This window comes from Halictus rubicundus, chromosome 1 (genome assembly GCF_050948215.1).
Source record: "Halictus rubicundus isolate RS-2024b chromosome 1, iyHalRubi1_principal, whole genome shotgun sequence".
In the NCBI taxonomy this organism is placed as follows: domain Eukaryota; kingdom Metazoa; phylum Arthropoda; class Insecta; order Hymenoptera; family Halictidae; genus Halictus; species Halictus rubicundus.
Window position 1 is genome coordinate 29621113 of NC_135149.1, and position 24343 is coordinate 29645455.

Consider the following 24343-nt stretch of genomic DNA (forward strand, 5'->3'; position numbering starts at 1 on the left):
GTTATTAGAGAGGAGGAAAAAGCCGCGCTATTTCCGTCCTCCGGGGCCGCCACACTTTGATTAGATAAGCCCACCATTCGTGCTGCGGAGATTGGAATTATTGCTCTCTCTCTGCGTCACCATGCTCCACGAACACCAAAAGAGGCAATCGGCGAAGGTGTTATATCACGATCGTTCTTGTTTATTGTAATTAACCGCCTTTCCGCGTCGCGATTCGGCTACCTGCCGCCGTTCCCCGATACGCGGCCCAATTAATTACCTGAACCACCAAACTATTCTCCAATTGTACATTCTCTCGTCGTGCGTTCCCATCGTCGTGGTCTTATCCTCCACACAGCTGGAGGAAATATTTTATTTGACAACGAAAATTACTGCGGTGAAATAATTATTTTTCTTGAATTTTGCTGGACAAGTTTCTGCTAAATGCTGCATTTTTTACTTAATTCGGCTGCTTCGTTTAGCTCTGCAATCATTGTGGTTTGTATGAGAAACAAGTTGGTCGCTATAGGTTTTCCTGAATTTTTCTGTTTTATTTCGATCCTCGGTTGCTAATTTTGTTTTATACACAGAATAGAGGAAGATCGCGTCTACAAACGGTGGAAGTACCAATTTAATATTTAAGATTGCATCTTCTGAGTTTCAGAAGAAATTGTTAGAAACGGATGGAAGCAAATGGAATTAAAATTCTGTTAATTAGAAACTAGGAGCTGAAGGTCTAAATTCACCTCAGTTCAAGAACTAAAACTGAAACTGAATTGGTAAACTAGATTTACTAATACAGACACTTTTTGAAAGACATACTTTGATATTTTATGGGGACAGGGTTGTTGAAACTGTTTGAAACAAAGCTTGGACTGGTTCGAAATTGTTCCCGCCATTGCGTCACACTATTCACAAGCCAAAATGGCTGCGTCCGCAGAGAAGAAGACTCTATCTGATGCTTCTGGATTGATCGAACCAGAATCTTGAGGATCTACTCTCATTTGCCAGGATCATGCCATAATTACCGTAAGGAACCAGACAATTACCAGGACATACCAAGGAAGGAAAAATAATGGTCCTAGTAGTTAGATTAGATTGTCCAAAATGGTCTGCTCTGGACACACGAGATTCCTCAGAGCTACAACAACTGTTCAAGCTACATCAAATTATAATTTTTGAGTCATCAATATTTTAAACAACACCGCAAAAATCGACGAAACCAACGAATTAACTCTAACCCTATGAGGAATGGTACTTCAGTTATTCACTCCGTGGATCTCCCAAACCTAATTCCAAATAAGCTAATTCCAATGGCCACATTTTCGTCTTTGCATAAAATTCCTCTCCAATTTTTCACAAACTCTACTTCTCAAAAGAGAAAATTCTACACGCAACGATCACACTAACCCATCTATTCCACTCTAAAGGCACCGTGTCCATTTCAACGTAGACCTAATCCTAATCAGCGACATGTTCCTCCCTCGATTTTCCAAAGGAGAGGATTTCAGGTGCACCAGCGATCACGCCAGCCATTCGATTCTAAAGGCGCTGGCGAAGCGCGGATCGACGGGAGCAGAGTGAACAGTTACGGCGGGCTACCATCGCGCTTCCGAGCCGTTGTTTCTTAAAACAAACCCTAATAGGACGATCGGTAGGAGCGGAGGTTGCAAAAGCGTTCGCGATCGGTCGTGGCGAATGGCGATGGGGAATCGAAGGGGATCGCGAATCGGCTCCGGATCGGCCGCGGAATTATCCGACGGCAACGCTCTCCCGGCGCAGAAGACTCCCATTCTGCTTTGCTCTTCTCCTGAATGGAAACACGGTGGTATCCAAAAAGAGTGTCGGATGGGGTACGTTTGGGGGGGCGCATTACGAGCGTCCGGTACGTGAGAAGTCGTGGGATCCGGTCGCGGAGCTGCACACGGAGAAGCTCCCTTGTTTCTGTTGGCGATCGTGGTAGTCGGTAGCGAGGAATAATCTTGTAGGCATCGGTTGCCGTACCGGAGCTGACCATCTGGGCTCGCCGACAATTTCGTGCAGTTTGCGGTCGAACTTTATTTGTCGTTCGCCCTCGTGGCCGAACGTCCCTCTCTCCCTCTCTCTCTCTCTCTCTCTCTCTCTCTGTCTTTCTCCCGCCGGGAAGCCACGGTCGATTTTCTCTCTTCATCGGACAGCCTTCTTGCCTCGTCTCCTTCGTTCCTCCCCGACGATGGAATAACAATTTGCGCCTCGGCTCCCATTCTTGGCTTCCTCTCGCGCCCACCGGCCGAGAGGAAAGCAGAACGACGTGCCACTTCTTTTGATTAGCAGACCTCGGTACGCAAACGTTCGCGGGACCGGCTTCGATGGTTTAGGCACAGCTAAATCATCCAAGGGATCCGTTAAGGGCCAAGTCACGTGACTTTTACAGACGGTAACTGGATAACTTCCGTTCACAGCCCTCAGCCACTGACTTAAGAGGACCGGCAGGCATTTGACCTTGACTGTCACGCTATGTTACGCTTACGTCTTAAATAAGTAAGTAATCAATTAAAAATGCGTACCACCGTGTTTGTACATGTCTTTGCTACGTCTGTCCGGAGCCTTTTTTTCGACACGGACACTAAATCTCGCGAAATCAACCCTTAAATGCATGAGTGGGGTCCGCAAAGGACCCCAGTGTTGGATTTTCTGTTAACATTTTTAGCCGCGCCATTTGTGAACTGTGAGTTCAGCTATTTGCTTCTGTCAATATTTAGGTTATGTTTAATGTGTTTACAGAAATAAATTGTTGCTGTAATCAAAGTTAGCAAGGAATTAGGTAAGTGGTGTCCTCAATGGACCCCATGTATGCATTCGTGTTCTTAATATTTAGTTTACCTATGCAGTTAAGGGTTAAGAGAATCTCTCTGCGGCCGCCATCTTGTGATGTCATACTTGCCTCAGAAAGCGAGTTCTCTGCCGAATATTACAAATTACTCCACGATGAGGTAGAAATTCGCCATTTGGGCTCCGGAGAGACGTAGATTGGACTTTTAGGGAACACAAGTGACCACTTTTAAACTGCTCATTGCAATATTGAAGCGTCAATTTGTCAAGGTTTTGATCCTTGCAAGTTCGTATACGTATATTGCAGAGATTCTCTTAATTTCGAGAGATTTAGTGTTCGTATCGAAAAAAGGCTCTGGACAGACGTAGCAAGGACATGTACAAACACGGTGGTATGCATTTTTAATTTATGTACTTGGGGCACGTGAAACCATTTTTCGCCCATTTTTGTCGGTAACGTGGTCACTCTACCTTATCGCGAATCTGCTTAATCTAACCTTAATCTAATCTAATCGATTCTTAATCTAATCTAGGCGTCCTGGCTCTTAAGTCTTGAGCGAAGGGTTGGTGATCTTTGAAGTAGCCTAACTCTGTCAAACAAAATTGGATTGTTGTCTATCTGTGCTTAATTGAAAAAGCGAAGTTTCTCGTTTTATATAGATTTATTCTTCCCTTCTGGTTAAGTCACTTTTCCACCGAGAAACGGGCGGAGAACGCGAAGGTGAATTTCTTTTGGTGTCTCTGAAAATTTTAAAAATTGCGTGGGGGTTGAACAATTTTTTTCGTGACTCAAACCACATTAAATTCCAATTTAGGCACAGGGTTCCCTTTCGTCAGCAGTCGGATACATCTAAGGCCTAAGGGATCCGTTTGAAAATTTCTGTGGAGGTTAAAAAATTTTTTCCGCGACTCGAACCACACTGGATTCCAAGATTGACGTCTCCTCTTTGCGATGAGCCCTCAAAAATTGATGCACCATTTTTTTCCACTGTTCTGTCGCTCTCCGAAGTGGGGAAAGTAGCTGCCGCCTAGATAAGCTGTTGGAGAAAGTATGCTGAAGGGGAATTCTGTAATCTATAATAATTCTATAGTTATTGCTGTGAAATCGAATGATGGTTCCGCACCATATGGCTAGATTCCGATAGCATGATGTACCCTGGAGACCCGAATTCTGGTTCTCAGGGCTAGGAAAGAACCCTCGAAACCATCCCGGAAACAGGCGATGTTACGCAGCCGTAACGTAGCCGTTACGAAGTCATCTTCCCGCTAAATATCCTGCTCGATGATTATGCAACGGTTCGGGACTATGCACGTGGCGCATAATGTGCACCGCCGTATAACGATACGCGTTACACGCATATTGCGATCCGACGCAATAGCGAATCGGCCGTGTCCTGGGCTCGCTATGTGTGCAGGCGCAGCGATACTTGGCCGTCACATAGCGTTCTATCAATTCGACCCGGGGTCCGTGATATGCGAGGAATGCTATTGAAGTCGATCGAGATACGGGGATTGCCCGAGTTTCTTAATTATCCCACTCTGCCCGGCTAATTGCACAAACATCTTCCCTTGGCCGCCGTTGACCGGCCTCGTGCTTTCGTTACAATCGCGATTACCGGCCCGAAGAAGATCAATTTCGGAGGGATGCTCTAAGGGCGCTTCATTCGGCTAATCATTCGATGATTCCGCTGCGCAACGCCCCCTAAGTGACCTCCTATTCGCTAGTTAATTAACCCTGCAGGGTTAGGTCTGCGTAAATATGTTGGACCACTCTGTCGAAATTTTTGGCATCGTGCATTGATTCTTTGGTATTATATTCTTTATTGCAATATTTATGGAATAAAATATAATCTAGGTTATTTTTAGGAGCTATAGGAGTTTTAAGGATTTTAGTTTGTACAGCGCGGCCTTTTTTAATATTTTTGAGGTTGTTATTTTAAAGGAAGCAATAATTTGTGATCCACAAACTTATTTTTGGGGACTATAGGAGTTTCAAGGATTTTAGTTTGTATAGCACGGCCTTTTTTAATATTTTTGAGGTTGTTATTTTAACGGAAGCAATAATTTGTGATCTACAAACTTATTTTTGGGGAGTATACGAGTTTCAAGGATTTTAGTTTGTATAGCACGGCCTTTTTAAATATTTTTGAGGTTCTTAATTAAACGGAGGCAACAATTTGTGATCTACAAACTTATTTTTGGGGACTATAGGAGTTTTAAGGATTTTAGTTTGTATAGCACGGTCTTTTTTAATATTTTTGAGGTTCTTAATTTAACGGAGGCAACAATTTGTGATCTCCAAACTTATATTTGGGGACTATAGGAATTTTAAGGATTTTAGTTTGTATAGCACGGTCTTTTTTAATATTTTTGAGGTTCTTAATTTAACGGAGGCAACAATTTGTGATCTCCAAACTTATTTTTGGGGACTATAGGAATTTTAAGGATTTTAGTTTGTATAGCACGGCCTTTTTTAATATTTTTGAGGTCGTTATTTTAACGGAAGCAGTAATTTGTGATCTACAAACTTATTTTTGGGGATTATACGAGTATCAAGGATTTTAGTTTGTATAACACGGCCTTTTTTAATATTTTTGAGGTTCTTAATTAAACGGAGGCAACAATTTGTGATCTACAAACTTATTTTTGGGGACTACAGGAGTTTTAAGGATTTTAGTTTGTATAGCACGGTCTTTTTTAATATTTTTGAGGTTCTTAATTTAACGGAGGCAACAATTTGTGATCTCCAAACTTATATTTGGGGACTATAGGAATTTTAAGGATTTTAGTTTGTACAGCACGGCCTTTTTTAATATTTTTAAGGTTGTTATTTTAACGGAAGCAATAATTTGTGATCTACAAACTTATTTTTGGCGACTATAGGAGTTTCAAGGATTTTAGTTTGTATAACACGGTCTTTTTAAATATTTTCGAGATTCTTAATTAAACGGGAGCAACAAGATCTGCAAATTTATATTTTAGGCAGCGTAGGAGTTTCAAGAATCCCAGTTTGTACGATAAAAGCCACAAAATAACTTAAGCAAATATTTCACAAGTTTATTGTCCAAGTTTACAAGTAGGCTACAGGAAACAGATGATCAAATGATTAAATCCACAGTCTAAAAAACGTACATATTTCTCGTCCATATAATATACAGTAGCCTATAATATCCAGTATATTTACAACTTGCAAGCATAAATTTTCCACAAAAATAACCATCTATGTAACTAATTCAAAGATTGTCTCATTGCAAAGTCGTCGGTTTAGGCAAATGACTTTAACCCTTAGCGCTCGAATGGTGACTGTGAGGCACCACTAAAAATTGCTGTATCATTATTCAAAATATGCTTTGCATTATTAAATTTGTTCGTATTTAATAAATTACTAAACATTTCAGTATTGTACGAGTAAATTGCATCATTTCCGTATGTATAACACGAAAACAAATATACAGGGTCATCCGTTTTTAAACGGCCAAACGTCAACCAGCTATAGAGGACCCCAAACGAAACAACTTTCACCCCTAACACTTTGTTTGATTCGGTCTTGATTTTTAGATAATTGCAAAAACCCGTCATTTTTTGCGTTCACTTAAGATCAAATATATTAGGACTGCAATTATGTATCTTGACGATTTTTCCTTTGTTTGGTTTCAAATAAATAGGGGCATCTTTTTTATTCAGTCAACTTTTTTGTATGACCTTTGGATCTTGGTTTTTTTTTTGACATGGGGCACGCCGTGGAGACTGAATGAAATAACTTCGAATCAAGAAAAGTGTTAGGGGTAAAGGTTGTTCCATTTCGGGTCCTCTATAGCTGGTTGACGTTTGGCCGTTTAAAAACGGATCACCCTGTGTAGAAGGGAAATATTCTAGGTCGGAAGAAGTGTTTCCTTTTCGAGATAAAATAGCTTCGAGTGCAAAGGGTTAACAATTCGATCATTAACTGCGGATAGAGTTCTGAAATTGTAAGAACCGAGGATCTGATCATACCCAGGTTGTTTTTCGGGGGTGAAGAAGCAGAACTACATGGGTAAAATTGTTTCTCGTTCCAGGACAGACGCACATTCCGGGTCTGGCGCGTGTTCCCGCGCTGCCACGGGTTCCAGGACTGCCACGGGGTAACTTTCCGGACGCGCCGAGCCCTTTCACCCCCTACATGCGGGACCCGGAACCGTACCGTAGGAATAAGCATCACATCGGCAACAACGTCACCGCGAATTCGGTTAGTGGTGCCTGCGCAAACCCCAACAACACCGACCCGACCGCATCGCCCGCTTCCAGTGCACACCTCGGGGCTACCGGCGGCTCCTCGGCTCATCAGGATTGCTACAAGCACAGCCCTCAACACGGTGGTGAGTCTTGTTCCTTCTGCGCTCGCTTACGACCAATGGCGAACGTTAGATCGCCTGGTCGGTCGAGTTTCTGACAAATTAATTACCTTGGGAATCCGGTGGGACGTGCGACTTGACATTGATATCGTCCTCGTCGCTCGACCTGGTCCTCCGCACCTTGTTAACGATTCTCCGGATTGGGTACGGGTGGGCACAGATCACTATCAAAACTCTCGTTACTATCAGAGAGAAACGAAAGCTCGCGGGGGGGGGGGGGGGGGGGGGGAGGGAGGGGGTCTTCATTAGGCCCCCTAATTGATTGCATCACCGAATCCGAGAGTTTCGCCAGGAGGGTAACGGCGTCCAGGTGGAAGCTGCGTCTTCCGGTCTGTTTGCCTCGTACTGTTTGATCGCGGATCTTCTTCGGGTATCATCATCATCATCATCATCATCTCTCGCTCACGACCGGTATCCTCGTGGCTCGTGGAGCGACTCGAAACTACGCACCCGTACCCCACCGAAAGGGGAGTGGTGGAGGGGGATGGGGAAGGGGGACGTAGAGGGGGTGGGAGAGGGAACGGAGGGGGAGAGGGAGAGGTCCGCCGTTTCGCGAGGTAATAGTTTCATACCTCGTTCCGGCTCTGCACCCTCTAATTCAACGTAATAACGACATTCAACCTGCCGTTTCCATCTCTTCTCTTCGCTGATCCCCGCCACGATGCACCGTTGCGTCCACCACCGTTGCAGCACGAGGCAAAAGTGTCCTCCGACCGTCCTGCTGCCGAAGCCATTTCCCTAACTCCGTTGCCATAAACGACGATTTTACTACGGTTGCTGGCAAAGAAACTCTGCAATTTTACACTGCAATTTAATCGAGAATATTTAGGGGTAGAATTTGCTTTGCCTTCAATTCTGTACCGATCGTTGAAACACATATCCTTTTACAGTTTTCGGTAAGGCAGCCTGTGTTCAAAATATTCTAATAATTTTTTTTACAAACCTGTAATAAAATGGCGGCGTCCGTACCTTCCGAGGATCGTATTGCATACTTTTTCATTTTCATGCGGGATTTAATGCAACGGTGACAACAAAGAAAACAACCGGATATTGCTCCCTCTGACCTTTTCAGATCTCTGGAGCATTATTTAATAAAACACTCACTTCTATAGAAGACGTAAGGAGGCACCTTGAGTCATATTTTACCTAACCCTGGATTTCTATAAGAGGGGGATTGAAAATTTGCTGGAAAGATGACAAACTGATAATGATGGAGATTATAATAGTAAATTAAGAAATAAAAACTTGAATTTACTACAAAGCTCGTTTTAGATTTCAAAAGAACGCCATATTACTTCCATCGAGTTCTGCGGTACCTTGAACTATTTTTCTACACAGTTTCCATTATTATTATTAGGACACTTATTTGAAGACATCAGTCTATGTATCTCATAGAATAATGCCATATTAATTATACAAAGTAGTCGATCGCATTTTGCACAATGGTCTATAGTCTATTTATGACCGCACACTTTTGTAGAAATACGAACGGTGTGCTGATGGAACTTCTGTAGGATACTTTGTCGAATTTCAGCAGATTCCTAATTTTCTAGATGCGGGAATTTCAAGAGTAAAAAATCGGAAAAAATTTCTGAACCTCTTATCTAACTAGTTGCAATGCTTCAGATTTTTTCAGAATTTTTCCTAGTCGTCGAACAGAGAAAATGAACCAAATATGCAACACAATTCAATTTTTCTCTACAACTACCCTTCATACTTGACAAGTAGACAGCGGATCTGTATGCAAAATAAAATTTTTATACATCAATTGCAACCTATAGGAGTTAAGTATTATTTTGCTTATTGATAATTTTGATATGTTAAAAATGGTACATCGACATTGTTAAACTCCATTAATCTTTTTACTGTTTTGAATCACACCTACTCATTCTTGTCACAAATGCATAAATTCCGCTGTCTATTGATACGATATTGATACTAATGTTTCTAAATATGCGTATGAAAGTATTTTCCGTATCTACCATAACGTGGTAGCGTTTTTAAACTGCTTTTAGGGCATTGTTTGGGGGATGAAAATGATTTTGGGGGGTTCGGAGTTCCGGGATAGGTAGGTGGGTGTCCGTGCCGGTCCCTGGGGATTTTCGCGGGGGTCAGGGGACGCTGGGGATATTTCGAGCCGATATTCCAAGATGCAAAAAGGCGGGAAGGTCGGCAGCCACTTTATTTCTGCGTGGCTCGTCTCGCATCAGCGGTCTCGACCTGATCAAAGTTAAGTAGACGCGCCCCTGGCTGGCAAGACCTCTTTGAAGCTACGCTGCGGTTTCTCTTTGCCCTAATCTCCTCCTCCTCCTCCTCCTCCTTCTCCTCCTCCGAACTACGCCACCTTCTCCGTCGATCAGCCCCGTGTACCACCTTCGGCTGAACTTTGCCTGCGCCCGTGTCACCTTTCCGGATCGGCCACCATTGTAATTACCTCATCCATCCGGGGGAGGGGGGTGGGGGACGTTCTTTGGCAGCTTCGCGTAAGACAGAAGTCTGCGTCTTTTAGCCTAGAAATTTCTCAATCGTTCGGAAGAGAGATAGATTCAGAAATTTTTAAGGCGGACTAAAAAGTATGAAATAATTTTTCCTGGCCCCATACAGACTCCTTACCTCGTACAGATAGTCCTGGAAATTTGTGAATTTTTACTAGCTATGGAAATACTTGTAATATTATAGTAAGGAGCGTGGAGAGTAGCTGCTGTTGAGAAAACTGACACAATAGTTCATATCATTTGCAGTGCAATAAAATTGTTAGCGACTTAGGTGAACTATTCGTGCATCAATTATCTATTGCATGCGCATGTTTTCCGTTTTAAATCTGACAAGTATTTTCGTAGCTATACAAAATTCACAATCATAAATTTTCAGGACTGTCTGTATGGGGTTAGGAAAAATTATTTTATACTTTTTAGTCGGTGTTAAAACGTGGTATGTTAAAATTTTTTTTTATTTACGTAATTATTTTCTGGTTTTTATTCTTACGTGTGTCGTCGTCCAGTTCTGAGCTATTTAAAGTTTCAAGTCTCTAGCTCGTCGGGAAGTTAGTTTAAAATCAGAGATGGGCAATATTTGGCGAAATAGATATTTCAAGTATTATTTGATATTTCACAGTAAAATATTTTTGTTTCGACAATCGAAACCATCACATAAATATTTGTATTTCAAAAATCTGAATCATAAAGTAGAATATTTCCAGTTCAACATCTGAAACAGAAAATATAATGTTGTATTTCAATAATCTGGCATAAAATAAAACACTAATGTTGAATACGAACCATTCTTTCAGCAAGAATATTTAAAATGAAAGGAATAAAATGGTTCGAGGTGAAATCAAAATATTTTTAATGTTATTCAAACTGTATTATTTTGAAATACTATTTTAAAAACTTGTTGCATCGAATAAAATATTTTATTTTCAAAGTTGTACGCACACTTAAAAATCAATCGGATTATTCACTGTTAACTATTTAAAATACTATTTTACCCAGCTGTGTTTTAAAATCAATCGCAAAATTTGTACCGAACCGACAAACAGACACACAAGAAAGCGAGTTAATAAAAACGTGGTGAAATAGAAAATAGATCATGATCTTAGCGAGGATTCAGTCTCCGATCTAGAACGTGTTGCTAAAACAATCCCAAATTTACTCGATTGTTTATATCATTCGGGATACGTCTAACGAATTCTTCAGGGTGAACTCGAAGATTCCAATCTCTCGAAGCCAACAAGAATTTGAGAATTTGTGTCATAACGTCAGTTAACGAATAAAAATGCTACTCCACTATTCAAGCCATCCTAGCCACCGTGAGGACACCTCGATCGCGTCGACAAATGATCAGAATGCACCCGGACGATCCTAGAATCCATCAATCTCTCTTGTACACCTATCATCATCCCAGGTGCATATATTGCAACCGAGGTGCAGCAGGATGCAAGATCGACGGTAGATCCCCGCAGCTGTTTCGTGTAGGCGAGATTTCGAGTGCAATCAGAGAGACCGGGAGTCGATGTAGAGGAGCGACGAGACGTGGACGAAGACTCCGGGGAAAAGAAGATTGCGAGGAGGACGCGGAATGCAGGATCGAGAAGGACGCGGATAGATCGGTGCTGGATCCAAGACACAGAGCGTCTGGCATCGCAAGCGAACCGAGCCCGAGACAAAAGGAGGAGCTCGGGCAGCTCTGGCCGGGCAGAGCGAAGGGCAAAAACAACATGGATCCACGGCTCTCTTTCCATCTCCCTCTCTCTCTCTCTCTCTCTCTCTCGGGATCGATCGGGGAACGATCGATCGGCCGATCGATCCCTGGTATTACGCAGACGTGCACGTGAGCCGTACGTGAGGCGGTGAGCACCGATCGTTGTAGGTTGTACCCCGGCTGGATATCTGAATCGGTGGGCAGCTCGAAACAACCATAACTGCGATCGGGTGGCGGGGCAAACGCGAGATCGTCGAGGAGGAGGGGCGAGGAAGGGGGATCCCGCGAAACTGGGAGAGGGAAGAAAATTGCATCCACCGACGCTCACCGCTCGCTCATTTCGCACTCTATGCTCGTTCGTACGTGTGCCCGGCCTCGGATCCGCTCATTAGGCGCGAGAAAGAAGAAAGAGACCGGCGAGGACCGTGGAAGACAGAGAGGGGATCAATGGGCAACCGGAGGACTAGTAAATGAAGCATTTCGCGGCTCGACTATTTCCCCATTCATCCTGATAGGTGTGAAAACGGTCGCATTACGCGCCGCTTCGCTCGAGAAGCCGGAACGACAGCTCGGGGAAAAGGTAGAAACGATTTGCAGGTGGGCAGGACTCGAACCACTGGGAACGGATCCGACGGGATCCGAGTGCTGCCGGGAATCTGGGTCGTTTAGGCTCGCAGATGACAAGTCCCACCGGTTTTGACTTCGGAACTTAGTGTTTCTAATTTCTTAGCAGTTTAGATTCAGAATTGTGAAGGATTACAATCGAATTTCTCCAAAAATATTATAAAGTGACTGAATCACGTTGTAATTCAGCCATATTGTATTAGGGGCACCCATCAGTCATCAATTATTTGCGGAGGAATTTTGTTTTGCCTTTAGTTCTGTACCGATCGTTCCTTGTCCACCGGACCATTCAGACGATCCTCTGGATCACTCCTGCCCTGGTACATATTCTCAGGATCTTCCAGGAACAATTCATTTGCGGACCAAGAAGTGCAGAGACTCACTCGTTCATTGTTAAGAAGTTCAATACATCAAGAATTTTTTAATTGCACCACGAAAAAATTAATTCTTTGGTCCTCAGAGAAGGTATCAGTCGTTCACATTAGAGGTACCCGTAAGTAGTCAATTATTTGCAAAGAATTTGTTTTGCCTTTAGTTCTGTACCGATCGTTCCTTGTCCACCGGACCATTCAGACGATCCTCTGGATCACTCCTGCCCTGGTACATATTCTCAGGATCTTCCAGGAACAATTCATTTGCGGACCAAGAAGTGCAGAGACTCACTCGTTCATTTTTAAGAAGTTCAATACATCAAGAATTTTTTAATTGCACCACGAAAAAATTAATTCTTTGGTCCTCAGAGAAGGTATCAGTCGTTCACATTAGAGGTACCCGTAAGTAGTCAATTATTTGCAAAGAATTTGTTTTGCCTTTAGTTCTGTACCGATCATTGAAACACAACTTGAAACAAAACATTCACTTCAGATTCCTAATTTTCTAGAGATGGAATTTCAAGAGTAAAAAATCGGAAAAAATTTCTGAACTTGTATCTAACTAGTTGCAATGCTTCAGATTTTTTTCAGAATTTTTCCTAGTTGTCGAACAGAGAAAATGAACCACATATGCAACAATTCAATTTTTCTCTACATCTATCCTTCATACTTGACACGCAGACAGCGGATCTGTATGCAAAGTAAAATTTTTATACATGAATTGCAACCCGTAGGAGCTAAATAAATATTTATTTTGCTCATTAATAATTTTTATATGTTAAAAATGGTACGTCGACATTCCTAGTTGTTGAACAGAGAAAATGAACCGAATATGCAACATATTGCCATTGAAAGATGGCAAACTGTTCTTGATAATGATGAAAATTATATAATAAATTAAGAAATAAAAACCTGAATTTACTACAAAGTTTGTTTTAGATTTCAAAATAATTGATTACTTATGAGCCCCCCCTAATATTATAATAGAGTGTAAGGTAGGACTGTGAAATATTGCTCAAAAATAATTTTTCTTGATATTTGCATTTTAATGAAACAAGAACATATATTCTTTAGACAGAAATAAAAAGAAATTTTTGTCCGATGAAATAATTCCTGAGAAGTAAAGAATTTTTATATTGACTAATTATGGGGTCCCTCTAATAATTTATAATTTAGACCTTCATTCGATTAAATTACAACGCAATTCACAATTGCAATTGCAGTACAATTATAAAATACTTTGTAATTAAATCACACAAAACAGCGTTACATATTACGAACGAGGACGAGGAATAGAAAAGCAAGTACACTGAATTCTCGATATATGTCAGCAACACGTGTCTTGCCAGCGTCATGTATCTTCCGGACTATCTTCAACTTATTTGTGGCATTTTTCTGATTAAAATGACACCTAACACGATATAACTTTAACTGTAATTAGTGCATGCTTCTGTTCTGTACGTTCGGCGCGGTCACGAGAAAATAGTAGCCCTACACGATCTATGTCACAGCACGGACCCCTTACATCAAGACATTACTGTAACGTTCTAAGTAATGTTGAATCGATCAGGAAATGTCGAATTTATTAACACTAGATTCACGGGCCCAGTTGAAATGAGCTACGTTCTTTAATTCACAATTACAGTGAATTCTCGATATATGTCAACAATTATTCAATTCCATTAATTTCTTCATGTTCGAGGTCTGTGGACGTTTACAAAACAACACAAATTGATTCAATTTCGAAAAGTCGACTTTCGAATTCCCTCAATTCCTCGATCCGGACCACTGTGTGTCAGTGAGATTCGGGATCGACCAATTAAAAATGCACGATCCATCGGAACCGAGTGCAAACAAGACGAACGCGGAGCGCGCGCGGGTAGACGCCGAGTCAGACAGAAGTAGTCCCAGCCCGGGTCGAGGATATACAATCAGTGTGATTGTTTGACACCCCATAATCAGCGTGCTTACCCCTACCAGGTCTTTGTCTCTCAGCAGCGTTGTTCTCCGTTTCGCTCGAGCCAACGGTCCTCAGGTACTTCGGTCCGCTGCCACTGCCGGACTGCCTCATTACCCCGATCACGACTCGAGATGAGACTCTTCAAGGTAGAAGAAGATGACGAAGAAGAAGACGAAGAAGAAGAAGAAGAAGTAGAAGAAGACGAGAAACGGACACGGTTATATTATAAGAGACAGGGAATAATGCTCGCTTCCCCTTTTTTCTTCACCCGGAGACCTTCTGGCCGAGGTCGACGGTGCCCTTCCACTGGCATGACTGCGTTTATGATCCGCGTAAACGCGTGTTCCGCTCACGGCATTACTCGATTCTCTACCACCGGAAACATAAGCCCCTTCGAATGGTAAATAAACGAGGATTGTTAACCGATCCTCATCGGATATTAATCGTCGAGATTCCTGCCGTGTCAGACGTATCCGACGATTTTAGTGGGGGTTAATCTCCTTTTTTCTGGCTGCCTGATCAATTTACGAGCTGTGCAATCTATTTTTTAACGTATGTAGGATACGTACGATTTTTCTTGATGCGTTCAATCTGCTTCGAGTCGACGGGTTTTAATTGTTTGGACTTCGGGGAACACAAGAGGATATTAAACGAAATTGTTGTAATCGTTTTCAGAAAACGAGTGAATCGAGTGCGGTTTTTACTGCTCTCTGTTCGATCGAGTCATTTCATGCATTTACGGCAGAAACGGGTAATCCGAAATTTTTAAAAGTACCAGGGAATGAATTATTATATGTTATTCTCAATATATTAAAATTGTTAAGGAGAGAAACAAATTTCTGTTTAGATCCTGTGCGCTGCAATTGATGCACACAATTTTTATTGTGCACAACGGTCGGCAGTCTGGTTATAATTTATAATGCAAATACTGGATCAGAGTAATCAAGTACAGGGTTGAATCAGGGATTGTTACTGCATTAAAATTTATTTGGTAGTATATATTGCCTTTATATGAATCTTGCTGACCTAGAAATGTTTATTAAATATAGCATAATATTGTAAAATGTAAATTCTGAATCAGGGTGGGCGAGGGACAAGGGTGAGGGAAGGGTTGTTACAGTATTAAAATTTATTTGTCACTGTATAATCTTTTGTTATGAGTCCTCGTGTCTTAAAAGTAATCAATACGGTATAACAAAATATAAACTCTGGACGAGAGAGAGGGGAATGAATGGAGGGGTATAAAATTTATTTGTTAGGATATGTTCTCTTCTGATGCATCTCACTGACTGGAAAATGCTTAAATACAGTAAATATAGTTTAATAATAAAAATAGTAAATGTAGTTTAATAATAATAGTAAATGTAGTTTAATAAGAATAATAGTAAATGTAGTTTAATAATAATAATAGTAAATCTAGTAAATATTTTAATAATAGTAGATGTAGTTAATATTTTAATAATAGTAAATGTAGAAAATATTTTAATAATAGTAAATGTAGTAAATATTTTAATAATATAGTAATAATAGTAAAGTATATATTATTATAGTAATATAGTAAATATAGTAATAAAAGTAAATATAATTTAATAGTGTAGCTGTTTGCAATCTTCCGGATTCAGATGTTTGGATTCGAGGGGCACAGGGGGAAGGATATTTAAAGGATATTTTTATAATAATTTTCAGAAAAAGACTGATTCGAGTGTTCTGGGATCGAGTTATTTAAAGTCGCAAGAGGCTGGGATTGCTAGCAAGGGACAAAAGCATCGAGTGCGTCTCTTTACCTATTTACGGGAGGGTAATTGACGGACCGAGGAGTACGAAAAAGAGACAGGGTAAGGCAGAAGTTGTCGAAGAAGATGGCAGAAGAGGGGCGATTCCCGCGATTCCCACGTGCCTCCGCGGAATAGCGGAGAATGCGGCTACCTTTCTGGCTGTTTCTCGGCCTTTTTCCCCACCTTACTGATTGTCCCGCAGTACTTTCTTGCCTCGCAGTGGATTTTGTCCGTCGCTGGCTTAATGGAAGGCTAGTGCGTGCGCTTGTACGGAATCATTACTCCTCCTTCGAGGGGATTTTAGCTAAACGCAGCCGCCCGACGGATAAATCTTTGTCGCTTAATACCAGCCACCGGAGAATTCCGTTCGAAACTCAAACATTCGTTCTCTCGGTCCTCGACGTCCTGAAACAATTTTATTAAAAACTTGCCACCAGTTCTGTTAACACGTTGACTGCCATGTCATCCATATATGGGTGACGGAATTATTTTTCTAGATTTTAAAATGAATTTTTACGTTAATATATTCATTGTACCGATTAGGGTCTGTAAAATGCAAGAAAGTTGGAGGACTACTCAATATCATACATTTAATTTTTTGCAATTTTTATTTTATTAAATAGCTTTCTTTGATTTTATGGAATTTTTTAGTGTTAAAATTAAAAGCCCGAAGAATCATTTTTTCGGCGCTCTGAGGTCAAGTGCCATTTTGTGTCTGTCGTAGATTGAAATGCGAGTGTGGTTACACAAGCACCGTCAAGCAATTATTCAATTAATACTCCGCAAATTAAATTGGAGCACAGTGGACACTGAATTAAAGTAGCCGGAGTCGGGTCCATGTAAATATGTTGGCATGATTAATGCTATTTAATTAATTCAGCCAAGCGGGTGGCAAGAAATGTGGCAAATTGTTTGTTCTTAGATAATATTGACGACATTTTAGATAGAGACTCTATATAGAATTTTTGAAATGTTCGTTTGTAAAAAATATGTTACTACAGTTTATAATATAAATTCCAGATCAGAATGATTAAGTAGAGGGTTAGGGTTAGGGTTAGCTAATGTAATAAAATTTATTTGGTAGTACATACCATATTCATGCGAGTCCTGTTGACCTAAAAATACTTACTAAATATAGTTTAACAATTTTAAAACATAAATTCTGGATCGGAGGGTGAAACAGCCCATGAATGTTTATTATTCTATTAAAATATATTTGTTCAAAAAGTTTCCCTATGAGTGCATCTGGCTTAGAACTGCTTACTAAATATAATTTAATATCGCAAAAATAAATTCCGAACCTGAGAGGGTGAGGGAGGGGGATGAATGAGGGGTTGTAACTGTATAAAATTTTCTCGGGAATATATTGTTTTCGAGTCTTACCAACTTGGAGATGCTTACTGAGTGCAGTGTAATATTTTAAACCATATTACAATACTATAGTTTACAATATAAATTCCAGACCAGAATGATTAAGTAGAGGGTTGAACGAGAGAGGGGTAGCTAATGTAATAAAATTTATTTGGTAGTAGATACCATATTCATTCGAGTCCTGCTGACCTAAAAATGCTTACTACATATAGTTTAACCATTTTAAAACATAAATTCCAAATCGGAGCGTGAAACAGCTCATGAATGAGGGTTTATTATTCTATTAAAATATATTTGTTAGAAAAGTTTCCCTACGAGTGCTTCTAGCTTAGAACTGCTTACTAAATATAATTTAATATCGCAAAATATAAATTCCGAACCTGAGAGGGTGAGGGAGGGGGATGAATGAGGGCTTGTAACTGTTTAAAATTTTCTAGGGGATATATTGTTTTCGAGTCTTACCAACTTGGAAATGCTTACTGAGTGCAGTGTAATATTTTGAATCATAAATCCCGGATCAGAGTGTGTGGGGAAGGGGGATGAATCACGAAGAAGAGAAATCGCGGACTCGTTCGGAGAGAGTGTGTAGCGTCACCGAATGATACACAGACGGTGTAGAGTTTCTTCGCGTCTCCGAACAAGTAGACTCGGAAACGTCTGAGGTCTGGTAACAACGGGAGTAGAATAAGGGTTACCTTTCTTAAAGGGTGAGGGGGAAGTTGCCAGGCAATTAGGAAAGTGTCACATACACTCCTTTCGCGAGACTCCCTCGCAGCAACGGCGACCCCTATCATGTTCTCTATCAGCAGGTTATTAACGTACGCGGCTTATGCTCGCCATGGGAATTCTAAAGGATCCGTGACACATTAGGAAAACGTGTAATTAACACCTCGGCTTCCGTCGCCAGTCTAATCTTCGCGCGAAACAATCCTTCGACGAGCCGAAAACCGCGAATCAATTTTTCCAGATCGGATTCATTGTGCTTCCTGGAAAATACTTTCTAGAACGTCACCATAACATTCCGGGGACGGTGAATCCGATTTTTGTGAACCTTAACCTCTCTTTATCGCGATTCTCGGTTAGGGTAGGGAGCATAGGAGAGCCAAACGAGCCTACGATGAACGCTAAAATGACAAACGCGACCGCAGAACTTAATTAAACTCGTAAATCCGTCGGCACCATCGTTCTCGACGGGCCGCGACTGTTGCAACGTCTTACGGCACTTATTCCCCCCAATCGCGGCCCCCATAAAACTCGAAACTTCCATGATCGCCGAAGAACTCAATTAATTCGCCGAGAGAATCATTTTTGGAGGCCGAACGCTGGAAAAAGTTCATCGGAATCGGTTCTCCACTCTTAACTGCATCAAATTAGGCTATTAATAACCTCAATAGACTCCTTAATCGCTATGTTGCATTTAAACGAAGCTCGATCACTTTTCTGCCAAACTATTAATTCGAAAAGATTTCTTAGGAAAATCGTAGGGAAAATATCGACACAAGCTCGACTTCTGTCGTCCATTTTATATTTTCCTAAAACAATGCCACAGTGTACAATGCTACAGCAAGCACCATTAAGCACTGTATCGACGCAGAAAAACAAATTCTAAAAGCATAAAGAAAATTGATAGCCAACAAAAATCACTGAAGTAATAACTTGTGCAATTTCTGCATTAATTAATGGCACGTGGAGCAGGAGCTACAGCAGTTACCATTAATATCGACGACTGTGTGAACACTAAAAAATTCGATGTGAAAACATCAAAAGAATTAATGGGGCATCAAAAATCGCCGGAAAAATAGTCTGCGCGATTTCTACAGTTTCGAATCGTGAAATTTGAAATCCACGAAAGAAAAGATTGAACGGATCTATTAGGTTGGCAAGAAAGTAATTTCGGTATTTTTAGGTGAAATAAAATCCAATTTTTTTATCAAAGCAATGAACTTTAATCAATAAAATATTTTCCATCTTGTTCTATGATCTTTTGCTATCTTTCTGGTAGCTTCCGCGCTCATAAAACTTCTGATCCTTTTCGGTGAAAAACTGATCAAAGTGCGATTTCAGACCATCATCGTTAGTGAAAGTTTTACCATTCAAAGAGTTTTGTAAACTTCGGAATAAATGATAATCTGATGGTGCAATGTCAGGGCTATATGGTGGATGTGACATCACTTCCCAACCAAGCTCCAATAACTTCTCACGTGTTACCAAAGATGCGTGTGGCCTAGCGTTATCATGGTGGAACACGATTCCGTTGCGATTTGCCGATTCTGGCCGTTTTTCTTTGATTGCTATGTCCAGTTTTGTTAGTTGTCGACGATAAACATCTGAATTAATGGTTTGGTTCCTTGGGAGAAGCTCAAAATACACAATACCTTTGTAATCCCACCCAACTGACAACATGATCTTCTTTTGGTGGAATTCAGCTTTCGGCGTGGTTTGGGCTGATTCATCACGCTTGGACCATGATCGTTTTCGAGTTGTGTTATTGCAAACACCCCATTTCTCATCACCAGTGATGATTCGCTTCAGAAAAAGGTCGATTTCATTTCGTTCGAGATGCATATCGCATACGTTGATGCGTTGCGTTAAGTGAATTTCTTTCAATTCGTGTGGAACCCAAATATCGAGCTTCTTAACGATTCCGAGACTTTTTAAACGATATTCTATAGTTGTATGCGAGACATTTAACCCGTTTGCAATCTCTCGGACAGTTATATGACGATCCGATTCAATAATGGCTTTCGTTTGGTCATCATCAACTTCAGTGGTCGACCAGAACGTTGGTCGTCTTCAAGTGAGAAATTTCCAGAACGGAATTTTTTGAACCAATTCTGGCACGTGCGTTCCGTTAAGCAATCCACACCATAAACTTCACATATATCTTTGCGAGCCTCGGCAGCTTTTTCATCTCTACGGAAATAAAAAAGCAATATGTGCCTATAATGTTCGTTTTTGCACTCCATGTTCAAATTGACACAGAACTAACAATTTTAATCAAAATCACGTGTAATTTGCTTCAAAAAGTAACCTAAAAGATGCAGTTATGAAATGTCAGAAAGAAAACAAACGCAACGTTAACAGAAGTCAATCGAACAAAACATAAAGCCGTCTATTAGTGACAACCGAAATTACTTTCTTGCCAACCAAATACATACTGTTGCAGCGAAGGGAAATCCCCCGAGATCGCGAAAGCGACAAAGACGTCGGTCCCACCGCAGTTCCGGTCGCCGGTTAACCGGAAGTCGCCGAGCCGGCCGAGATTTACCGGGACGCGGAAAAAAGAAGGGAGCTTCCGGTTATCTGCGGAAAGCTCCCGGAGGAGTACCGCGTTTCAGAAAAGTAGGGATACGTGGAAACGGAACGGTCCAACTCCGCGGCCGGTTATTATCGCGGTCTGGGCTAAGCGGTCACCACGGGTTTCCTTAAGCCGTCCGGCAAGTGCGCGCCTGATTGGACGGACACGAAGGATGTTGTACCACCAGGATACGCGATAAACCGACAGGCGGCGATAAACTTCACCGAGCACCGCGTAGCCGAGGGATTTCTGAAATTCCACTTTGCGGAAGCTCCAAGATTTCGACGAGCTTTCCGCGACGGAACGCGAGGGCCGAGGATCCTCGTTGCCTACGGCACTGAAACTACTTCTTCTTTAACCTAACCCCACTGCAGGACCTACGATCCTCTCGATTTGACCCCTGACATCCTGAATTATAGTCATCTTAATTTTTCTTTGCAGCTTTCTTCAGAATATTTCGGTGCTGAGAGGGATCAGCGGAAAAGAGACTTTCTACTCTTTTAATAATTATAATGTTCACTGTTTTACAAAAGAGTTAACACAAAAACAAAACAAATACAAACACATACGTACAAACATGTACAAATACATTTCGTCGACCCATTTTTGCCATAAATCCATAAAATCCGCAATTTAATTATAATCCAATTAGGAGAATATTCTAATAGGATCTGTTAAATTTAAAACAGTCGAGCCTCTGCTCTGCAACATTAGTAAAATGCGGATTTTATGCATTCATGACAAAAATGAGTAGGTACAATTCAAAACAGTTGACGAGTTTAACAATGTCCATATACTATTTTTAACATCTCAAAATTTTTAACGAGTAAAATAAAAAGTTTTGGTTAGCTCCTATAGATTGCAATTGACGTATAAAAATTTCATTTTCCATGAAGATCCGCAGTCTAAACATTAGGTGTCATTCATACCGTCGCTACCAGTGTCATGCATGTGACACGTAAAGAAAATCAAATTAATTTTATGCATCTAGTTATCGAAAATTGTAATGCATAGTATTCGGGGATTTTGCAAGAGACTAAATTGCATTTTACAGAACAATGTTGGCCTGTTGCTGAAATAAATTCTTCGAGAGATTTTCTGAGGTGATTTTTTTTTTATTCTGATCGTGTCAGTGATACCCCCAGCTGGTTAACATTGATCATCGAGGGCTAATGCAGGGTAAAGTGGAGATTGCGGAGGAATGAAGGGCAAGTGGAAGTTGACATGCGAATAGAGGGTGATGCGAAATTTATTTTTCTTGTTTCGCGAATGGAGACTGTCCGAGGGATCGAGATCGAGCATCTAGGACGAGATAGACGAGTTTTGGCACGGGAGTCGCTCCTGGGAGGAGGGTGAATTGAATCGAACCCTTCATTCGAAACGCATTCATGCTTTTCCCACGACAATCGCTGTTGAATTCCTGGGTGTTGGTCGTGGATCGTCCCAATGGACGCTTTCCATGTAAAACATTTTGTTGTAAGGACTGCTAAGAGGATTTGTCATTATTAAACATGGGATACAGGCCCTGTAAACCAGTTCCGATACGATTTAATCATAAACTGCATCGAACACGATTTTTAATGAAAATTGTCCACTCAATTTCCAAATATTAGGGGTACCCATAAGTAAACAATTATTTGCAAAGAATTTGTTTTGCCTTCAGTTCTGTACCGATCGGTGAAACACATATTCTTTTACAGTTTTCGGTAAAGCAGCCTGTACTCAAAATATTCTCAAAAGTATAAATTTATTTTACTGTAATAAAATGGCGGCTTCCGTACCTTCCGAGGATGCACTTTTCCGAAAGATGGCAAACTGTCCTTGATAATGATGGAGATTATATAGTAAATTCAGAACTAAAAACTTGAACTTACTACAAAGTTTATTTTAGATTTCAAAATAATTGATTACTTATGGGTCCCCCTAATATTACTGCCATATTACTTAAATCGGGTTCTGCGGTGTAAACTATTTTTCTACACAGTTTCCGTTATTATTATTGGGGCATTTGTTATTTTGAGATATCAGTTTATGTATCTCATAAATGAATGCCATCTGATTTACGCACAGTGCTACATCGCATTGTGCGCAATGGTCTGTAGTCTGTTTATGACCGCACACTTTTGTAAAAATGTAAACTGCGTGCTGATGGAACTTCTGCAGGAAATTTATATTTTGTCGAATTCAGCACATTCCTAATTATCTAGCTGAAATTTCAAGAGTCAAAAATCGGAAAAAAATTCTGAACCTGTATCTAACTAGTTACAATACTTCAGATTTTTTTCAAAATTTTTCCTAGTCGAACAGAGAAAATGAACCAAATATGCAACATATTGCCATTGAAAGATGACAAACTGTTCTCGATAATGATGGAGATTACATAATGAATTAAGAAATAAAAACCTGAATTTACTACAAAGTTAGTTTCCGATTTCAAAATAATTGTAGTAGCACCGTGCAAAATTGCTCGAAAATAATTTTTCTCTATATTTGCATTTTAATAAAACAAGAACATATATTCTTCGAAGACAGAAACAAAAAGAAATTTTTGCATCGATCCGAACCAAATAATTCTTGAGAAGCAAAGAATTTTATAAATTTTCTGGCGCACGATTTACAAATCAGAGACGGTTGCTTTTCGCTTGGGTTGTGATAAATGAATGATAGGTTGCCCGAGATTTTTCTGGGATAATGAGGCGGCAGATTGTTTAACGGCGCCCCATAAACAAATTTCCGGAGGTTCGTGACCCGCGGAGAGGTTCGACGGGAATGCCGGGACCGGCTGGCACGTCGGCCATCGCCGAAAATCGAGGCGTCCAGCAATCAGGGATACTCGTTCAAATCGATTTGAGATGATCGAGGGACAATCTCGAGAGAGCAAATCGATCGAGGTCGATCCGCCGGCTTGAAACGTCGAAAGAATTGAGAGCCGGACGAGCGAACCGAGAAAGCGGTTCACGATCCAGAGGATCCCGCTCCGAGGGATATCGTCATCCTACCGAAACATCGAAGCAAAAACGCTCGAAAATCTCCCGGGGAAAAAAGCCTCCTGCTCTTTTTGCAATAACAATTTGCTGGCTAGCCGCTCGAAGAAACTGAAAATCGCTGGTGCCATTCCTGCCGTTCCTTTTGTCATTAACTTATTTGCCACCTGGTCTTGTTTTTGTTGACGAAGAAAATTGAGGTTACTCGTTCATTAAATCTAATTAGGTATTATCTCGAACTAGGTATGATAATCAGCCTCGGTAATTTTAATTTTTAATTCCATTCGATTTTTCTCACCGTGTTGGATTTTGGATTTTGTCTATATGTTGATAATCAAGAGTACACACGGTCTGTGGTATTTAGTGTCCCACAATGTAATTTACAATTTCACTATATTTTTCTGTGAAATTTTAAATCGCAGGAAGACTCGTTTGTTTTTTGGCGCTGCGATTTCTGCGACATGGTTGAGCATAATCGGTCAAACCGGCTGATACATGGTTCCCTGGAATTTCCGGATTCCTTGCGAAATCATGGCAGCGTCGGGAGATCAGGTGCTTCCCTCGGGATCGTCGTGGCTG

At 40.9% G+C, this 24343-nt stretch overlaps 1 protein-coding gene across 1 annotated transcript in view; it reads left to right on the forward strand.

Annotated features, from left to right (window-relative positions):
• Positions 1-24343, forward strand: part of LOC143360856 (uncharacterized) — a 71986-nt gene that overhangs the window by 28361 nt on the left and 19282 nt on the right. Inside the window, exon 4 of the mRNA XM_076800011.1 lies at positions 6846-7145. Coding sequence (XP_076656126.1) covers positions 6846-7145 — 300 coding nt within the window. The remainder of the gene's footprint in view (positions 1-6845; positions 7146-24343) is intronic.